This window comes from Triturus cristatus, chromosome 2_1, assembly GCF_964204655.1.
Source record: "Triturus cristatus chromosome 2_1, aTriCri1.1, whole genome shotgun sequence".
Taxonomy (NCBI): Eukaryota; Metazoa; Chordata; class Amphibia; order Caudata; family Salamandridae; genus Triturus; species Triturus cristatus.
This window is the reverse complement of record NC_140581.1, coordinates 1,148,993,601-1,149,014,690: the sequence shown is the minus strand read 5'-3', so window position 1 is coordinate 1,149,014,690 and position 21,090 is coordinate 1,148,993,601. Positions and strand designations below refer to the sequence as shown.

At 41.8% G+C, this 21,090-nt stretch overlaps 1 protein-coding gene across 3 annotated transcripts in view; it reads right to left on the bottom strand.

Moving 5' to 3' along the window:
• Positions 1-21,090, bottom strand: part of TRMT10B (tRNA methyltransferase 10B) — a 121,273-nt gene that overhangs the window by 60,503 nt on the left and 39,680 nt on the right. For 2 of the 3 annotated variants that reach the window (XM_085640860.1, XM_085640862.1), the window contains exons 2-4: positions 17,668-17,776; positions 12,778-12,902; positions 2,275-2,427 (exon numbers count right to left, since the gene is read on the bottom strand). In XM_085640860.1, the coding sequence (XP_085496986.1) occupies positions 2,275-2,427; positions 12,778-12,902; positions 17,668-17,776 (387 nt within the window). The remainder of the gene's footprint in view (positions 1-2,274; positions 2,428-12,777; positions 12,903-17,667; positions 17,777-21,090) is intronic. The other variant, XM_085640861.1, reaches the window with a different exon arrangement.

The window sequence follows — 21,090 nt, the reverse complement described above, 5'->3', positions numbered from 1 at the left end:
AGCTGAGTTGCTGGGCAGCTCTCCCATATTTGTCCATGCTTCTAGGGTGACCCAACCTACAGGTGTGGCTAACTTTCCCAAACACTCCCCTTACAGCCCCTCTGCTAATTCAATTACTGGGGCTCCCATCTGGCAGGGGGTACAGGAAGTGGGAGTGGGCCTGCTCCTGTCCTAAACTGTCATTCCCTTTTTGAAAACCAGTTTGGCTACCCAGCCCCTTTCCTGCCTCTTGCTCTGCAGCTGCAGATCTCCTCTCACAAAATGTCTCCTTTGTCTCAATGCAGACCACTTCACACCTCATCAGAGCAGTTTGGCTCAGCACCTGTCAAAGGCTGGCCAACCAAGAGCGGCTACTAGAAGGCTGGATTTTGGCACAACAGAAAAGCAAGTTCCATAACTTATTTTCTGTTATAGTTCAAATAAATCCAACCTTGGCAAGTTGTTGGATTAATTCTATTATTTTGACACTTTGAAGAACCATTTTAGCTCACTCTTGTCAATAGTTAGACTTTAATAAGGTTTAATAAAGCCTTCCCATGTTAGTCTCTGGAACTAATGCACTATGAAATTGGCAGTTTTCCCTCACCAGGGCTTATAAAACATATTTTATAATGTCCCTGGTAATCGTTACAAGGCACCCTTATATGTAAAAATATGGTTGTTTAAGGCTTCTGAAGTACCTTCAATTCCAAAGTCGAATTTGCATATAATCTTAATTTAAAAGCAGGCAGCAAAGAAGGACAGACTTAAAATGACAGCAGGCTACACAGCAGTGCACATTTAAGTGCAAAAAATCTCCTGGGCCTCTAAACCTACATGCCCTGACATATGCTAGGGACTTACAGGTAGGCTGTCAGTGCCAATTGTGATTATACCTAATTACCATGCACTTTTAATAGGAGCACAAGCCCTGGGTCTTGATACTAGAGTCCAGGGCACAGTCAGAGTCAGAAAAACAGCATCTAATAGTCAAAATCAAGCCGCAAAGTGGAAGAACTCTGCAAAATATCCTGGTTTCTCACAATCATCCATTTAAGAATTACTGCAGCAGATATCTGTACCATCCATATAATTGTGTAATAACCACTACAATGCACATTTTGTGTCTAATGTCCATTTGCTTGCTGTCCTAATAGCCCTTTTCCTCTGTTTTTCTATATTTTAGATTAAAATAACATTTTGATATTGGTTTGGATTGGTGCTGGCTGTTGTGGTAGTGTGCATGCTTTTTGGTAAACTGCCATCTTTAATTAGAAAAGCGTAGTTATTTGAATTAAAAATTATATGAAATTTGCCTTTTTTACCATGTTTAAACTTTGACCAAACATGGAGAAGTTACATAAAAGTATAGCTATTAATATACAACCTACTGCCAGCGGCTCTCAGTGTCTATGTAGTTAACAAACACAACAAAGAAACAATATCATAAAAATGTTTGAAAGACACCAAAAAGAACAGTGAAAATGTGGTGTAAAAATAATTCTGCAATATCAAACGCACAAAAATCTCAAGAAAAAGAAACACCCAGAAATGTAGGAAAACTAGTGCATTTGTGTGTAAACATGGTGACAGAGCTGTGGTTCTGAGTAAAGAGCACATAGGAAGAGCACTTTTTCACAGGACATCTGATGATATTTTAAAAAGGGAATTGAGATGTAGATGGAAAATCTCATAGCTGTGTATAATCTCTTACAAGTCACTTATGGCAAAGCTTGTTAGCATTATCACTGCTCTATTTGTATGAATATTGCATGAAATTAAACCACATTTCAAGTACACTAATACGTTTGATACCATCAATTGCCCCCTCTTCAAAAGTAGGTGCCTGCTTAAGACTACTTCCTCCAAGACCTACACTGGCAGGTTGTGATGGTTCAATAGGCAGTCATGGCTGACACCATAGGATTTTATCACCGAAAGGTACATTTCATTTGAAATTCAACACACAACTGCATCATAATGGACGTAGTTACAACAGACTCTCGAATGCTAAATTATTTAATCTAAATTTCCAGTAAAATATTTACAGAGACTAAATACAAAAGGAATAAAATGGGTTATTCCAAACAACAATAGAACTAAAGACACAAAGGCTAAAATCATTACGGGATTCAGTTTGGAGGCTCATATTAATGTTAGTCACCACAGGCTAACTATTCATTGTAAGTACAAATGATGTCAATCGGTTATCAAGTCAGCATACAACATATCTCATTAAGTCAGTACATGTAGCCAAAGACGGTAAGTTTAAAGAGAGACAAACGCTAAACTTACAAGATAATTGGAAAAGCCGTCGTTCATTCTCAAACACTCTTCATAAATAGGACTGTTGACCATGAAATTGGTGAGATAGAGCCAAAAAGGTTTTAAAGCTTTCTTGTTCGAACCATAGAGCCGCCTGATCTGACCAGCAAGTCGACTTATTTCCTTAAAACAAAAAAAATAATAAATTATATGCACAACAATAGACCAGACCGGGACATAAAATAGCATATCTATTTGTAAAGCGCACGTCCACCCAAGGGTATCTTGGCGCTGAATAACAGATGTTTATTGACCAATTTGTTTGTGTATTTAATCAGCCAATAACAAATATACTACTTCTTACGTCTGACCTAGAGACACAATTTTAACTGTCACCATGCTCGTGTAATCAAAAAGAAAACAATCATAAATAATAAATGCATACCTATATACATCTATAAGGGGGCTTTGACCAGTCCTCTAAATCCACTTGTCTGGTCAACAGTCATTCATATATTGCCTTTCCCCACTATACCATACAGCATTGGGTAATAGTCACCCCACTTCAGGCACTGGCTCTGCAACTCATGACATTTCACCTTTTCACATCTTCTTATCTGCCTAAAGAGATGTCCTCTTCAGTGCCATTGCAAGTTAAGTATGTTCCCATAATGAAAGGATGCTGAGTCGACACCGGGCTCGAACTTGGGTCCCCAGTTCCAAAGTCAGCAGCTCTAGCAATTAGGCCACGTCTCCTCTCATTACACGTGTCTCCAGAATCCATTGAGTGGGGCTTGGAATTCCACCATATCCTTAGTCCAGTTACACTGCCCCAAAGCACAGTGTTTGATGAGCCCACCTAGTTCTAGTTCTTAACAGAGGATGAGGCCTTGAGATACATCCTTCACCAAGTTATCATGCCCAACAAGCCTGCTTTGCACAACAAGGGTCCTGAGCATATGGTATGGAAACATGGCTTAGTTTCAGTCTCAGCAAACCTATCTGGACAAGAGCAATCTTTTGCTTATTTGGTGATGTGATATGTAACGTCACCAAAGGACATCGCTGATGTAATTACTGATCTCTGTGTATTTAGATAATAATGGATATCACATATACACTTCCTATCAATACTGCAGAAATTACATGTTGTTGGATATCTGCATCTCCACTTTTAACATCTCAACATCCTCACAAAGGATCCATCAATAAGGCATTATTTCCACTGTCAGCAAACAACTGTGGAAAGAGCAACCTTCAGCAGAACCTGTGATTACATCATCAGTGACAGTGATTATGTCAGTGGTGGTGTGATAAGTAATGTCACCAGTGATTTTATTTCTGATGTCGCCCAGGTATAAAGATGGCAAATGTTGCTGCAATTACACTCACTAATAACAAATATCCGGACTAGCACTCATTATAATACTTCGTAGGCTGTCCTGTCCCTTTCAACATTTAGATGTTTGTATAGCGTACACAATGAGAAATTAGGCTGCATTTCAAGTGCCACAAAACAGATGAGGAAACATCAAGTGTTTATATTTTTATATATAGCAATGAGGGGAGCACTCAAAAAGTAATTAAGGCACAATTTAATTAATGTCTCCAATATAGATGCTATTATATCCAAAGTCTAAATATATGGTCCTTCCACATTCATACCATTGATTCAAGGAGACAGGTATGTGATATATACAACTTTATTCTTGCATCTTCCAAGGTAATTCCTCAGCCTAGCCAAGGTGTTTCGTCCTTACAACTGGACTTCATCAGGGAGCAATGAGGGGAATACTCAAAAAGTAATCATGGGCACATATCAATTCATGACTGCAACGAAATGTGTTGCCTTGGCTGAGGAATTATTTTAGAAGTTGCAAGAATAAAGTTGAATATATTATATACCATTCTCCTTGAATCAATGGACTGAATATGGAAGGACCATATATTTGGACATCGGATATAATAGCATATATATTGCAGTCATGAATTGAATTGTGCCTTTGATTACTTTTTGAGTGATCCACTCATTTCTGTGAGTATTTGTGGACTAGAAGGGGTTTCCTGGGCAGTGGGACCTTGGGGTTAGAAGCACTGCAATTGTGAATTTTGACAAAACTAGCCACTAGTGCAGTGGACTATAGCTATTACTGCCTTATTTGCCGTCGTTTTTGTTTACATTTTTAGGTCAGGTGTTAGGCACAACCATTTGTTTTTAAAAGGTAATCCTTAAAAATACATATATATCCATACATAGAGCAGATTTCAGTCAGTCCTCTTCATCTATTGGTCTTTTGTAGATTCATTCACATTTTGTTTTCACCCACTACTGCATATAGCATGGGGCAAAGGATCAGCCCACCTCAGTTATGAGTTCCCTTCCAAGTGAGTGACAGCAGAAAATAGTCCCCTTCACTGCCTTGTTTTTTTCTTATTACTTTTTAGGTCTCGCGCCTGCGCAGCGAGAGACCTCTTGTAGGGGGTCTGAAAACGTACCTAGGAATTGCACAGGCTCATGCGTGTGCTTTTCCTTTTGGCCTACGCGATTGGCCTTTCCGTTCGTGTTTTTATTTAAGACATCACGCAATTGGCTAAAGGTGGGCGCATTGCTCCGCCCATGGCCTATTGGTGTAAATGTAAATGTAATGTAATGTAAATGTAAATGTAAATTGATACTTGTATAGCGCACTACTCACCCACAAGGGTCTCAAGGCGCTTGTACGAATACCGCTGTGGAACCCATCCTGGCTTTCCCTGTGAGGCGTCCACTCCTGGGCACCCCCAAGGTGGAGGCCAGGCATCCTTAGCGTTGTGGGGGCCGTTGTGGAGATTAAGCAAGCTATTGCCCAGAGTTGCAGAGTGGGACTCCATGATTGGAATGGCACCGAGGCGAGAATTATCAGGTCCATGGAATTTTTGAGCCCAAGATCCGCCGAGGCGGGGAATTGAACCATGGTCCCGGGCTAGACCTCTGCATCAGGGTCTGCCGCTCTAATCATTGAGCCACACTTCTCCACCATTGAGCCACACTTCTCCACGTGTCTATTACGCGCATTCCTGCCATGTGGTTTCAATTATCGTGCCCAGACATAGGCGGGATAAGTGAAACCACATGGCTCGCTGTGGCACGCATGCGCGCACCACTCGTTCTTCATTATAGCGTATGAAAACACTTCCAGATATGAGAGTTCAAATTGTACAAATTGAGCTTTCAGTGGGGCTCATCATCATGACGTATCTGTCCTCTTGAAAAGTGTCGACTTGTTTTAAAAATCTAGGAATTTCGAATTTCTGAGGTATTGTTTTTCACTCAATTCGTAACAGGGACTTTATCAACAAACACAATAAATACAAACAGGTGCATCAAACCTGATAATACTATGGTTGTACATGTAACAGTTTGAAGAACTCAAAAAACGTGTAATCTTATGGTTAGGTTGCTAAATTGTGCGCAAAACTTTTGTCTCGTATTAAGCATAAACCCCTTCAGTTTTTAAAGTGGCAGGTTGACACGACTGTCCCGTAAGCTTACGTGGCTATACCGTCACCGGGCAGCGCTGTCAGCTGCAGGGAGTTGGCCGAGCGTGTCCTGGAATGTAGTCGGGGAGGAGTAGGCTGGTGCGTGCACGGCGTTAGCCTTTCCATAGCCAGCTGGTGCTGGTTTACGCGCAGGACGGGGGTTCGGTTGCAACCCAAAGGAGGAAATGAAAGGATGCTGGGGTGCAGTTAGACCCACCCTTCATCCCAAGGGACCTAGGACTTGACGCGCTTCACCGTCCGCGACAGGTCAGAAAAGAGAAAACAAACAGTGACCCTGGTCCATAATCTCTCTTGTGCCCCTGACAAGAACATCACTATGCTCCCCGTTCCGAACTCACAATCTCATTTTCTGTACTCACCTCAAAGACCTTACCTTCTTCCAGCACGTGCCTGCCTCTTTTGCCCACTCTCTGCCCAGCCCTCAGACCCTGCCCCTAGCTGAGCCCTTTCCCTCTGTGCCCATCACCTGTCCGTTACCGAACTTGTCTTCTGTCCCAGCCCTAGCAAGCCCAATCACCCTTTCCACTCACTGCGCATTCTCTGCTAGCCGTATACTTGCCGTAGGAGCAATTTGTGATTACTACACTCGCTGTAATCACATGATATAAGAAATCATAGCGTTAGTATCATAATAGTACTTTTGGCAACATTTACAGTAGTTTAGAACTCGCATTCCAAAGAGTTTTTTTCCGTATTACAGGGTGTTATGGAGAGCTTAGTAACACTGGAGGCGGGGTCTTGAAGCAAGTGCGGCCATTAGATCTGCAATTAATCAAATGACAGGGACACAGGATGTTTGAATCGGGGCAGTAAGCTTGCTGTTTACATAATAAAACATCAACATTGTTTTGGGATGTAAACTACAAAGTACACCTCCATATTTATCCTCGGTTAACTTCTTAGCATTTGGTTGTTCGTCCCTGCGGTAGCCTATGTTTTACGATGAAATCATGGCAGTTGTGACCTCTTCCCATAGTAGCGTATGCCTCGTGAAAATTCCATTATTGGCATGTGGGGCCCACACTTGTCCAACCACCAGAAATGCTGATCTGTCTTCCATTCACCATGTGAATGTGGTTTGTTGAGTTTCAACTTTAATAATAAGTCACCACTCAACCGTTGTTCTTTTAATAGCCATGTAGTATTTTGTGTGGATTGAAAGAGTAGTCTGATCGCGAGGCTTGTGAGTTTTTAAATGTTTACTTCCTATTGCGATCCTCCTTCTCTGTTAGTGTTGACGGATAATGTGGGTGCAGTTATTCCACTTTTGAAGCGATTTGTATTTTGCCATTTAACCTTTTCCCTGCAGCAAAGCATAGGAAAGGGCAGTTGTAATTGGCAGAACACATGACCAGTTGCGCCATTCTTTACCTTTTCGTGGACTGAATGTGTGGCAGAAAGCCTAGGGATTTGTGATGGTAGCGACACAAGATGTACAGTGACTGCCGTCCACGCAGCACATGCCCTTCAATAAGGTTATGATTTTTTTTTTTTAATCGCATCAGAGCTTCCTCTCCTGTGCCATCCTTCATTGATCCACTGTGGCCCGTGGAAGAATTCCCACTAACCTCTAAAATGTAATTATGTGTGTTATCCATAGGTGGTCTTTGAGTGTGTTTTTTTTAGATCTAACTTGACCATGCAACTCTCTATAAGCCTTATTTTCTACCAGCTATGTCAACTATACATATTGCGGGCTGAGGCTCCACCCAGAGTGTTAGTCTCCCACCTCATGCTATTGGCTACTTTATAGTATTACACCTTCCAGAAACTGCTTCCGTTATAATGCACCAGGGACTAATTTAAATTCGAGAAGTACCGAAGCATAACACATTCAGTTCTTTATCTGCTGTGTGCACAATATGCACACAATCGTTTTTCCATGCACTGGCGAAACCAGTAGGGCAGGTTTTACTGTACTAAACAGCATTTGTGCATGCAACATGTGTATAAAACATGTGTGAATGCCTGTGTTTACATGTAATGCTACAATAAAGACAGACATATTGGCTCTGCCAGTGTTTGTTTCTCTTGGCACAGCGGCAGATGGTGTGAAAAGTGACCAAATCTTGAAGATATGTGGATATTTTAAATCAACCATAATGTTTTTAACCTTTAGTTCCATTGCTATGCCTGCTTGAACAGCACTTTGTCTTATGCTGGGTTTTGTAGAGTACTGTGCATTTTTTAGCACACCTTCAAAAGGCCCATGGAATAAGTATAGTTGGAAATTTGCCACAGTACCAGCAGATGGACTCAAGTTGTGTATGCCTGTTCCCACCCCGTGCACACTCATGCCCCGGTGTCTCTGCCACTTTCCCTTCGTGCCTCAGTATCTCTGCCTCAGAATTAGTGTCCGCCCCCTCAGCCTCTGTGCCCACTGCGCCAGTGTCAATGCACCCGTATATGCAGCCACTACACTGTCCCATAAGCGTGCCACCAGTGCGCGCGCTGCCTGCTTCAGCGCCTCTGCCCTCACCCTAAACACCAGAGCATATAATCTATGCGCGTGCAAGTCCCACGGGTTGTCTGTACCACCAGCTGCGGGGACGCTTATTGTACTGCCCTCTTGCCCTCAATAAACGGCCCTACTCGCTACTGATGCCACTCTAACCTTATTGCCTAGGTTGTTCTGCATTATTGCCCCTAGTCACCGGCCTAGTAATTGCTCCCTCATACCTCCGGTGGCCCAGCCCTTCTTGCCCCGGTGGTTCTGCCCTATTACCCATAATCACCACCCCTACTACTCACTCGTCCCTCCACTAACTCTGCCCTTCTCGACTGTGATTCTACCCCCTACCTCCAATAACCACCTAGTAACTACGCCCTCGTAACTCCAGGGATACTGCCCTTTTTGCCCTGGTGGTTCTATCCTATTACCCCCCAAACACCGCCCTGGTAACAGCTCCCTCCTACCTCCCATCGCTCTGCTTTTCCTGCCTCGTGATTCTGCCCGATATCCTCAATAACTGCCCCTAGTAACCGCGCCTTCCTGAGTCCTATCATACTACCAGCGTGTAGTTGTGCAATATGCAATGTACAATTTCCCTGGTATGTGTTCCGGAAGCTGCAGTATTAGTATACGTGGTGTGTGCAGGACTGTTTTTCACTGGCAAGTAGTTATTTATTAGTCTATATAAGAAATGTTTAATTGCTACTGTCCAGGGGTATGGGGGATGTTTGTCGAATGAACTGTGAACTGCTGTAACTGTTTGTGAAGGGAGCTCCTATTAGTAACATGATGGAGAGAGAGGGCAAACTCTGCACTGTGGACGCTTCTTATGTATTTGTTTCTGAGGTAAGCTTGTTATTTATGTGTTTTGAAAACGTGCAAGCGGTAGAAGTACAAAGTGCATATTTACACACCATTTGCAAGTTTTCAAAACACATAAATAACAGGCGTTGTCATTTACAATGCCAATAGCTCAAACTCTCGCAAATGCGTGACCTATTGCATTGCAAATGCTTGTTTTAATGTGTATGGGTAAAGCAGCTCCCAAGACACTAGCAAAGGGCTCTTGCTGCCACTTGCAGTGTGCTACAAAATGTGTAGGCAATGCAGACAGGGCCCATTTTTAAAATGGCTTTAATCAACTGGGTGACGTACCTTAGAGGTGCAGATACGGTGGCCCTACGAGAATCACCGTGGAGACAGCCCGCCAGAGGAATGTGGGCATCCCTGGACAAATACTTAGACCCCTATGAACCTCCCTGAAGAAGTCTAGTATAGCAACCTGGACACAAACCCTTTTAGACAATGGCGAGCAAGTTCTCTTCTCTCTCCGCTCTGGTCCCTTCTTCCCTGTACCTATCTGTGCTCCCTGACCTTTTACGAGAACAGAGGGTGGGGGGCAGCCTAAAAAGGAAACAAAAAATGGTACCTCAACTTGTACAGCCAACATGCGCTGCCCTGTAACATCATGCGATACAAGGTGCATGTTCTATGTTCATGTCTATTTGTTTATTGTTTTGTTTTGTGTGGCTTTCGTAAATGACAAAATCTCAATAAAATGTTATTGAAATAAAAAAATAAAAAAACATTCAAAGATGGCAGACGTGAACGGGTGCTGAGCCACATGCAGGCATCTACGAGGACTCTTGCTAAAATATAACAAAAACAATTCAAACATGCCTACTCATGTCAGCGAATGTGCACTGATACACAGGCAGCCATCTAGTATTTGTTGTTTATAAACTTTTATAACAAAAGCCATTCTAATGTGCCCATCCATGAGTGTGCATGTATGGACAGTCACATACTAATAGTGCCTTTGTAATAATAGTTATATCTGATGGTTCACAAAAAAAAATAAAAAATTATTTTGCTAGGAAATTTAGTGTGGTTTGGCTAAAATGTAAAAAAAAAAAAAAAAGTGTATTTGCAATTTCCATATGCCAAGAAGGAAACGTTAATCTGTATGTGAGGTAAGAGGGTCTCCCAGACATGATTTCTCAATTTCATTAAATAAGATCTCTACCCTTGAACGTTTGGAGTGTCAACACTGCTTCATGTGCTCCAATGTATGTGTTCTCCATAAACTCTTTACAATTTGAACTGACTGTGTTTCACAGCAAAGTTGGTAGACTGCCAAAATAGTTTAGAGTTCAACTCAGACATTGCTTTGCTTAAAATCCAAAAAGATCAAGAAAAATACTGGCACAGTCTTAGTAGCATTTCCAACTAAACTCTTATCACACTTACTTACTTTAAAAAATCTGGTTGAAAATAAACTTATTTGGACAGTATCCTAAATATGTATTTGATGATAGTCAACACAGCCCAGAAAATAGGCTTTGTCAACGTGCCAACATGAGATAGAAAGACAGTTGGACTGTAATCACCCCGCAACCCACTAAGCAGTATTTGAGTGAGAAGCTTTTCAGGTATGATCGATCTTTTCAAACATAACGGAGATGATTAGTGGAACCGAAACAGTTTCAGAACAGTAAGGCACACTCCAGGACACACAGAAACAATGGACACATTTTAAATAAGTATTTTAAAATTAAAATCTTATCCTAGTGCACTCAATATGAATATTAACTACAATAAAGAAACAAAATAGTAGCTACAACGTTCAGGAGTAATGTAAACAGTATAAAATATTCAAACATATTGGCTGTTAGCTTTATATCAACCCCACCATCATATCTTTGGGTTATCAAGCTAAACTCACCACCAAAAGAAAAGCCTAATTCGAGTTTCAATGATGGTTGGTACTCGTGTACTTATTTCGAACAATTAAGATATTGTTAAATATCATAGCTTAGTCTGCAATATTTGTCTCCACTGGAAGGAAGATTGATAAGCCCCCAGTAAGTGAAGACTGAATGTGCCCCCCAATAGCCTTCAGCAAAAGTCGGTAAATCAGGTCTCCATTGTCTGTCTCAACTCACTCTAACCCTTCTCACTCTGTTCTCATCGTAAATAACATTATGTGGTCCTTGTTGAATTTTTCTAAATAAACAATGAACAGAAAATGGCCCAACACCCCTTTACTTATTTTCATTCTGTAAAACTGTGTTCTTTGAAGAAGAATAAATGAGAGACACAATTATCAGTTTTCATGAAACCTTGTTCACAACTCAAATACTAATTTAAGAAAATAAAAATTAAATTCAGATTAAATGCAGTAAATATATTTGAGCAAGCATGATTATCGCCTTGCAAAACTAAGGACATTAATAAGTGTGCATTCTATATTTGTCATTGGTGCCTAAATAATCAACGTATGTAGCTCAGGAAGAGGGATTCATAGAAGGGAAAAAGAAGGATAAATACAACACTTCTTTAAAGTTTTGTGCAACCTTTTAATAACATGCAAATACTAATGAGTTGGTGGTAGTTCAGTTCGATCGTTAAATAGTATAAATGCAGTTCATGAACAAGTAGACCCGAGAGCACCCACAAGCATAGGGGTTCAGTGAATGGAAGGTCTGAAGGAAAGGAGTTTGTAAGAGCTGCACTTTGTGAAGAGCCATCTCCTTGGGCCATAAACATACAACCAAAAGAAACTCCTTGGACTAAAGCACTACTTTCTGAGCCCCGGTGGGAAGATCCATATGATTTTCCATAATGCAACACCTATGTGGAACTATGTGGATGCACAAGGTCTCTGAAGTACATATGCCTCACTGAAACTGTAAATTGATCAATGGAATTCACTTACACAGAGTTAAAGCCATGTCCTACTAAGAAGGCTTCAGAAATATTCAGACAGGTTGTCCCTAAATCACTGAATGTGTATGGAATAAACTCAAGGGTGAAAAAATAAATAGAAGGGCATAAGCAACAGCCAGAATTGGAGAAGAGCTGTTCTGCAAGACTGGGTAGGCAGTTTAGTAAATTTGAGACTATAGTGGAGAAGGGAGTAGGATGCAGAATGCGGGAAACAATAAATCTAAGTTTAACATGTGTATGTGGTGGGCTCATTTAAACAAAAGGACACAGTTATGTTCTGATATGCCTGTATCCTCACTGCCTAATGCCCCACCTTCCACACTGAGAAACCTCTGGTGGCTTTTTCAAATGGGGTTGTGGAAATAACCATCTTGTGAAAATGATACTGAGTAAGCAAAAATGCTGCTACCATAAGTCAGAGGCTCAGACCTCCACAATAGTAACCTCTCTTTTCAATCACTGAACTGGAGTCATTCACCCGTGTTTTGAGTTTGCACAGATGACTTTAGTAAAAAATGATCTCAGTAGAATTTTAAGGATGCACTATAATGTTTACTGTACGCCACAACATAAACAAAAACAAATTTGTCTGACATCGTTGGACAAAGTAGGTTTTCCTTCCAACATGGTTTGCGAAATATGAACATCGGATAAAAAACATCAGCTATCACTCAACCAGAACAGATAATCCTTAATTTTAAATAGCAGTTTGATTTATTAAAAATGTTTGAGAAATCTACATTATTATAGAAAGAAAATGATGACTGGGAAAGCCTGAAATCACAATGTTATACATTTTTAGAAGAATTTACCTTTTTAGTCATGTGATTCGTCATGCTTAAATCCAAGCATAGTTTTGGCCCAGAATCCTTTGCTAGTAAGAGGCGCTCTTTAGTCAGAGCTTTCAAAAAACGTTTGCTGTGTCTGAAGGTGGTGCCTGAAATACAATAGGATAAATACTTCCATTTTAAAATTATCTATGTAGTAAGTGCCATATAAAGTTACTTATCCGAGGCATTTATCAAAATAATTTTCATACACGGTAATTTTGAAGAAACAGCTATAAACTACAAAAAAAACTTCAGTAGAGGTGGGAAACTGCAGTAATTAAAGTCTTAGAGTTACTATATGGTTTTAAGTCATCAAATAATTGAGCGTCTACAGGACTATACAGTTGTTCAAATAAGTAGATTATAAAATGATATGTTGGCAGAGATGCACAGAAAACACAATACTTGTCTTTTATGGAGCAAGTCTTCAAAGTCAGGATGGATGCATAAGCTTAACCACAGATTATTGTTGGGGGCACTGCTACTAAAATTAGGATAAAACCTCACAAGCGTCCATTGCAACTCTCTACCAGGCAGGTTTTTGTTAATAAAGAGTGAATGTGGCCTTCATTTTTGAAGCCTACCATTCAAAGGAAACGACTATACCTCCACCACTCAAACACATTGCATATTTCCCTATACCAATTCTTACTAATCCTGTTTGGGTTCCGGAGTAGAGTGCTACTCACCGAAAAGCGTGTCAACACCTCATCAGGGGTAGCAAGAGCTATATCAATGCAAACCTTTTCCCTCTTCTATCCCTCCACTATCCTTCTCAATCCAAATAACTGACGAACATATCCACCACACAAATTACTTTCATATTTCACTATACTAATCACCACTAATCCTTTATGGGTTTCGGAGTAGCATGCTACTCGCCCCAAAAGTGCTTCAAAGCCTCGTCAGGGGTAGTAACCGCTATATAAATGCAATTACAATACAATACAATATAATTTTAACTGGGTCAAAATAAATAGAAGATACTGTCACTCCACCGGGTTAAAATATTAGAAAGTATTACTGACTTAGACAGTAAGCTTTGGTTGATCTGACACATACATATACAAACCATAACCAGAGGAGTGAATATATTGCTTCCATGCCATGTAACTTTAATATCACATCTACACGGGTCACACAATCACCATAGACAGATATTTGGTAGTTACATAAACAATGATTTCTGATATGATGAAACTGAAAGTCCTCAATATAGTGTGACACAGATATATGCATAGCGTCTTCAAATTGATACACTGTAGTGTGTTGTGAAAAATCTCAGGTACAACAGCACCAATATATGTATACAATACTTCAATAAATAGTGAAGGATAGTGCAACATAAAAGGAAAAGAAAAAAGAATTGAGGCTATGCGAATCGTCAAATCAATCAAACACCACCAGTATTAAATACAATAATAAATATTGTTTATTCATTAATTTAATTTATATGAATTGAATATGTTGGCTTGCATTGCTTAAAATCTATAACACTTTGTTGGTATTTACACTGTCACAATTAAAAAAATAATGAATAGAAATGCACTGAGTATTTCTTCCAAACAATGGATAAACCAAAACAACGTCTTTACTCTCTTGCAATCTGACGAAGGTCTACTAAGAAAAAGCAATGTTTTACTGCCACTTCACTGCTTTTATGGTACTGAAGCGAATTAACACAATAACAAGCAAGACATCATTTCTGAGTGCTGTTCGTCATTTTGGGCTCAACAAAACAAGCAGTTTTTGAAGTAATATATAGATATTTAAAAGCTTTCCAGCGAAGGAAGTTGTGATGTAAAAGCTCCCCGATGTAACTGCTCCCTACGCTGTGGCTGCAAGGTAACAACTGACAATTGGGCCTGAACAACGGGCCAGCCCCTTTGAGTCTCGATCCAGCCTGGATGATGGACAGCACAACTGAAGAATTTCATCAGAATGTAATACACCCGAGAGATGTCAAAGCTAAAGAAACATTTCTACTAAAAATCAATTTGAAAGATGAGCAAGTATAGGAGAGCTGTTGGGTAAGTTTTTTAAGGCATGAATCCAACACAGGCTAATTGAAGTCATTTATTAAAGATGAAATGGATACAACACCAAACCTCCTAACCGCAGCAAAGTCCAAAACAACCGACTCAGAACCTCTCTGCAACATGCCCATGCTGAACCTGTGACCCCCCAAAAACATTCTTTTTTGACACACAAGTCAGAATATTAGAACACAGCTAGAGTGGAGCAGGACGGACAAATAACTGACTGCTAAACTAAAATGAAACATCGTTTTCACCCCCTTCGAATGAAATGAACAATCTGCCACTTGTTATCAATTTTGTGCATTATAATATGAATATCACAAACAGTAAGTATACTGTTTATAATTACATGTTGCTGTCAATAAACCAAAGTAGTTTTTCATAAATCTCCTCAAAACTGATGCCTATAACAGCTGCCAAAGGTAGTAATATTATTTTTCCAAATATGTATCATAGCATTAGTGGGGAAGGATTTAGAGTCATCACTACAGTAGGACTGGATGTTGAAGAACTATTGCATGATAGAGTAACAGCATAACAAGGAAGAAAGGCTGGTGTTTATGGTGTACTTGAGAAATGACAACTCAGATATCCATTTATGTTCTCCTTTATCCTGGCTTCTGCCACCAAGATTCAGCTAGTCCTGGAGAACATCTGGAAAAAAAAGGCTTAGCCATGTCCCTGAATTACTTATGCTAAGAAAAGAAATCAAACCAAAGAGTGTGTTACGGGTGAGCAAGGACATACCAATAGAAAATAGTAAAAAAGTAGGAAATGTTACTGTCTACATCATCATCAGCTCTCATTTCTCATGCATTGTAAAAACAGGAAATATCTGGAGTCATTGGCAGACCACTGAAAGAACACAGGTTTATTGAGATTAATGTTTATAATGCAAAAGAAATAAAAAGGATAAATTCCAGTAAAAAGTAAAAATGTGGTCCTATGTATTGTTTTCTAAGGACCCATATGGGAGGAAGACACATGAGGGTTTAAAATTCGACAATTAAATTACCATATGGTCAGTGAAATGGTGGAAACATCAGCAGCATTCCATGTTCAAACTTCTGGGAGTCGGCCCAAGTAGCAATCTGAGCATTGGCCCACTGAAGGAAGTAAAGCATCAACATTGCAGAGAAATTCAAGTCGTACACGACAAGACATCATTTGGAGGATACGCTGGATGTAGCACCCTGTCTCACTTTCACTAGCCTTATAATCTGAACAGTGACTCGTCAAAGTCCAGGGCCTTAACTATTGCTAAAAACAAACATGGTTAGCGTAACTCTAGTCTGGCCTTCCTGCAAGTCAAGGAAGGAAAATGGACATGTTGGCCGAATACACCAGGATAAATGGACTAGTCACCAATGCAAGCTAGACTACAATTGTAAGGTTTGGAGGCAAGGCTTGAGAACAGAAGTGGCACACTAGCAGATTATGAAATGATGATAATGCAAGAGTCTCTGGACTTGATCCTTTTGTTCATCCACAGACGAATGTGAAACGCCCTCAAGGAAAAAAGAGCCATAGGGTCTCCATCCTTTTCTGCATTAAGAGCTACTTAAACTAAGAGAAAATCATCCCAAGCTACTAATATTAGTGCTGTAATAGCGACCACGGCAGACAAGGTTACATTAGTGGCTGCCATAGTCACGATCACTAACAGTGATCACCTCAGTGCATCAGGCAGGGTTTTCAGCAGTAATGTAAAAATGTTTTGTCAATTTCAAATGCCTCAACATGGGTAATAGATAACCAAGATTAATGTATTTATAATAAGCCTGTCCAGTGCCACATGATGTATCAGTCAAATGTCAGCTTTGAATATATTTTAGAAATTGAACCATTTTCCTCCCAAGGCCAGCGTATGAGTTCTGAAAATGCACACATTTGCATCTTAAATACACACTCTCAACTTTATTATACATGGATTAATTCAGCTAGCAAATGCTTCTAATTTACTAGGATGGGCTGCACACAGGAGAACTTACATGTAGCTGAAGAGTTACCAGTAGCTCACACGCTACCCATTGGAGAAGACAAGTGACATTGTGGATGGAGGGTGACAACGGGTTTAAACTTCTGCAACGGATCACGAGACAGAAAGGCCAAATATGGGGCAACAAAAACTCCAATCTACCAAAAGGGGTGGAGGAGAGCCACCTCAGGGAAGCACTGGGAGTGATGACCAAAAATTCATTATAAGCAGTAAGGATGGACACATAATTTACCACCCTATGGGCAGGTCAGATATAAGTTCCCAGTGCACAAACTAAAAGCAAGGAGAGATGGAGACACAGGGTGCCATAGGGGTGAGACAAGACTGGATGAAAGGGCACAACTGAACAAACTACCACTAGAATGGATGACAAAACACAAACATACTTGCAAAGACTGATGAAATATCTGATCAAGGCATACTATCGTCTACAGCACTGCATGACAGAAGAAAATAAACTAACATACTTAAAGACCGGTTAGTATTGCAAACTCAGAGTGACCTACACAAGACACAGATTATGACAACTGTAATTTAACTCCAGAAGAGGACTGAATGGAACTACCAGGGAAGAATATGTAACCATGGGGACCTGTCCTGCATATAAACCACCTTCCTCTTTATGTTCCTCCGCCCTCTGGACTCTAATGTGGCTATATAAAGCCACAGCAAGGTCAGCTACAATGTGACAATGCCATTGCAGGAAACCTGATGTTCCACTGATGACAAAGAAAACACCTATACAAAATGTTGATACATTAACATTATATTTTTGTTGATAAAAAACAATTATTCAACAGAATTCAAGATGACATATCAACATAGAATGAATACCTGCAACCTCTGAACGTTTTACTTTTTTTCTTTCTTTTTCTTTCTTCCTTTTGTTTTTCCTTGCAGCAATGATTTTCTCCCAGTGCCTCTGTTTTCTTAAAGCATTTCTCTTTTTGTAAACAAGATAAAAAATAAAACATTAAAATACAACTTGTTGTTATAACTCTTCATAACAGTCTTGCCATTTTAGGCGCTAGAAATAACATTTACTAAACCCAATTTATTGGAACTGACTGGCCAACTTTGGTAGGATGCAAGATTAAGTTAACTCTGAAAGGTCTATGCTGGAAGTGTTTTAAACACACTGAGCCCATATGCCAGCTCAATGTAGAACTATCTACCTCGAAGGAATAGGAGGAACAGGTTTTAGATTCTTTTGTCTAGCCTTAGAAGGGGTCCTCAAAGATAAGTCACATTTTCATTGGTACTGTTTACAGGCATAGATCTTTAATGTAAACCCACTAGGTAACACAATATTATGTGGATATACTGAATTACAATAATGATTAAAGCAGTTTATTCAATGAAGTGTGACTATTAGGTTCTAGTAATGAAATAGAGCGCTATTAGTATTTGATTTAATAATTTATCAATATGGATGTCCAGTAGATGTTATACAACTCTAATTTTAATTGTGTACATTGCATAATTATTGATTTGGAAGCACACCTACTTGGCATATAAAAATTAAAAAAGAGGGGAAGAAAGCATCTATATGTTTGAGCAATTTGTTTAGCGTGCACTCTATGTAAGCTTCTGGCAAAATCAATGTAGGCATAAACGTTTTGTCATCACCATAATATACAAACCCTTTTTGAAAATAAACGTGGAGGTACAAGTGGTGGAGAGATTACTGAGCAACAACTAATTCTCCCAAAAAGTCCAAGCACCACAACAGTGCACGTAAAAGATCAATGAGAACACACCTAGTGTGATATTAAAACATTTTGCAACACTGAGTTTGAATGAAGCCATAATCCCAAAAACAAAACTGGACCCAAACGAAAACATGAGGTCACAAGCTTGTCCGATCACGCCAAATTGATCCATTATGTCCCGAATGAGGGAGGGTGCATGTTTTCCTTTGGGGTTTTGAAAGTGCTTATTTTGACACCCCATCTTGATAGTTATGTTGGGGTCTTCAAAGGTATGTTCTGCTTTGTCGAGCTTCGGTGTGCGGGGTGACCATGTTACTCTACCATTTGCATGCACAGTCTTTAGGAGTTAAGTCCTATGTTAAGCATCCACAATACTCTGTTCTTTCTCCATGTGCTCTATAATGGACAATCCTCTTTTTACACCAATGGATGACTCAATCAATCAATCAAAGACATTTATAGAGCGCACTACATACCCGTAGGGTCTCAAGGCGCTTAGGGGGGGGGGGTGGTGCCGTTACTGCTCGAACAGCCAGGTCTTGAGCTTCTTCCTGAAGGAGAGGTGGTCTTGGGTCAGGCGCAGGTCGGTCGGGAGGGAGTTCCAGGTCTTGGCGGCCAGGTAGGAGAAGGACCTTCCTCCTGTTGTCGCTCTGCGGATGCGTGGGACGGCGGCGAGGGCGTGGCTGGTTGATCGGAGGTGGCGTTTGGGAGCGTAGAAGTTGATTCGGTTGTTGAGGTAGCTCGGGCCTTGATCGTGTAGGGCTTTGTGTGCGTGGGTGAGGAGACGGAAGGTGATTCTTTTGTTGACGGGGAGCCAATGCAGGTCTCTCAGGTGTCCGGAGATGTGGCAGTTACGTGGGATGTCGAGGATGAGTCTGGCTGAGGCGTTCTGGATCCGCTGAAGTCGCTTCTGGAGCTTGGCGGTGGTTCCGGCGTAGAGGGCGTTGCCGTAGTCCAGTCGGCTGGTGACGAGGGCCTGGGTGACGGTCTTCCTGGTCTCCGTGGGGATCCACCAGAAGATCTTCCGTAGCATGCGCAGGATGTTGAAGCACGCCGAGGAGACGGAGTTGACTTGCTTGGTCATGGAGAGGGAGGAGTCCAGGATGAAGCCCAGGTTGCGTGCGTGGTTAGTCGGTTTGGGTGCGGTGCCCAGGGCGGGGTGCCACCAGGAGTCGTCCCAGGCGGTGGGCGTGGAGCCCAGGATGAGGACCTCCGTCTTGTCTGAGTTCAGTTTCAGGCGGCTGGTCGTCATCCACTCGGCTACCTCTTTCATCCCTTCGTGCAGGTTGGCTCTGGCGGCGGTGGGGTCGTTGGTCAGGGAGAGGATCAGCTGGGTGTCGTCGGCGTAGGAGATTATGTTGAGGTTGTGTTGGCGTGCGATGGCCGCGAGGGGGCTCATGTAGACGTTGAAGAGGGTAGGGCTCAGCGAGGATCCTTGAGGGACGCCGCAGATGACTTCGGTGGCTTCTGACTTGTACGGTGGTAGGCGGACTCTCTGTGTTCTTCCGTCGAGGAAGGAGACGATCCATTCCAGTGCCTTCTCCTGGATTCCGACGTTGCTGAGGCGTTGCACTAGGGTGCGGTGGCAGACAGTGTCGAAGGCCGCGGAGAGGTCTAGGAGGATGAGGGCCGCTGTTTCTCCGTTGTCCATCAGGGCTCGGATGTCGTCGGTGGCGGCGATGAGGGCGGTCTCGGTGCTGTGGTTGGCTCGGAAGCCGGACTGCGAGGGGTCGAGGGATCTGTTCGTCTCGAGGAAGGCGGCCAGCTGTTTGTTGACGGTCTTTTCGATGACTTTGGCAGGAAACGGGAGGAGCGAGATTGGGCGGTAATTCTTGAGTTCGGTGGGGTCTGCTGTAGGTTTCTTGAGAAGAGCGCTGAGTTCGGCGTGCTTCCAGCTCTCGGGGAAGGTGGCGGTGTCGAAGGAGGTGTTGATGATGTCCCGCAGGTGGGGTGCGATGACAGCGTCGGCCTTGTTGAAGACGTGGTGAGGGCAGGGGTCGGTCGGAGATCCGGAGTGGACGGAGTTCATCATGCGGACGGTGTCTTCGGTGCTGATCGGAGTCCAGGCTCGGAGGGCGGCGGTGGGCGGCTTGGCTGTGGTCGTGGCGTGCGTCGGTTGGGTGCTGAAGCTGTTGTGTATGTCCGCGATCTTGTGGAAATATGGATTTTTCTGGTCAGTTATGTCCCCTATCTTGGACCCCAACGGTTCTATGTGCATGTTACAAGTACATGTATGTTCCCTCCAGTTCCAGTTATGAAGACGCAAATACATGTGCGTCCACCGTTAACATGTCCTCTGTTGATCCGCCATGAATGGGCCGGATATTCCATTCCTAAGTACGAAAGGCCACCGCCTTTATATGGTTCACTTATGCCATTTTACAGTCCAGGCAAGTAGGCCCTGATTCTGTCATCAAACTCTTCTTGCCTTCTGCCTCTGAAAGCTCCAGTCTGAGCCTGCATCTGTGACCATGAACTTTGTCTCATTCTCTGCGCGGCTCACGAAGCCTGACATCAGCCTATTCTCTGCCAAGAACTGTATTTC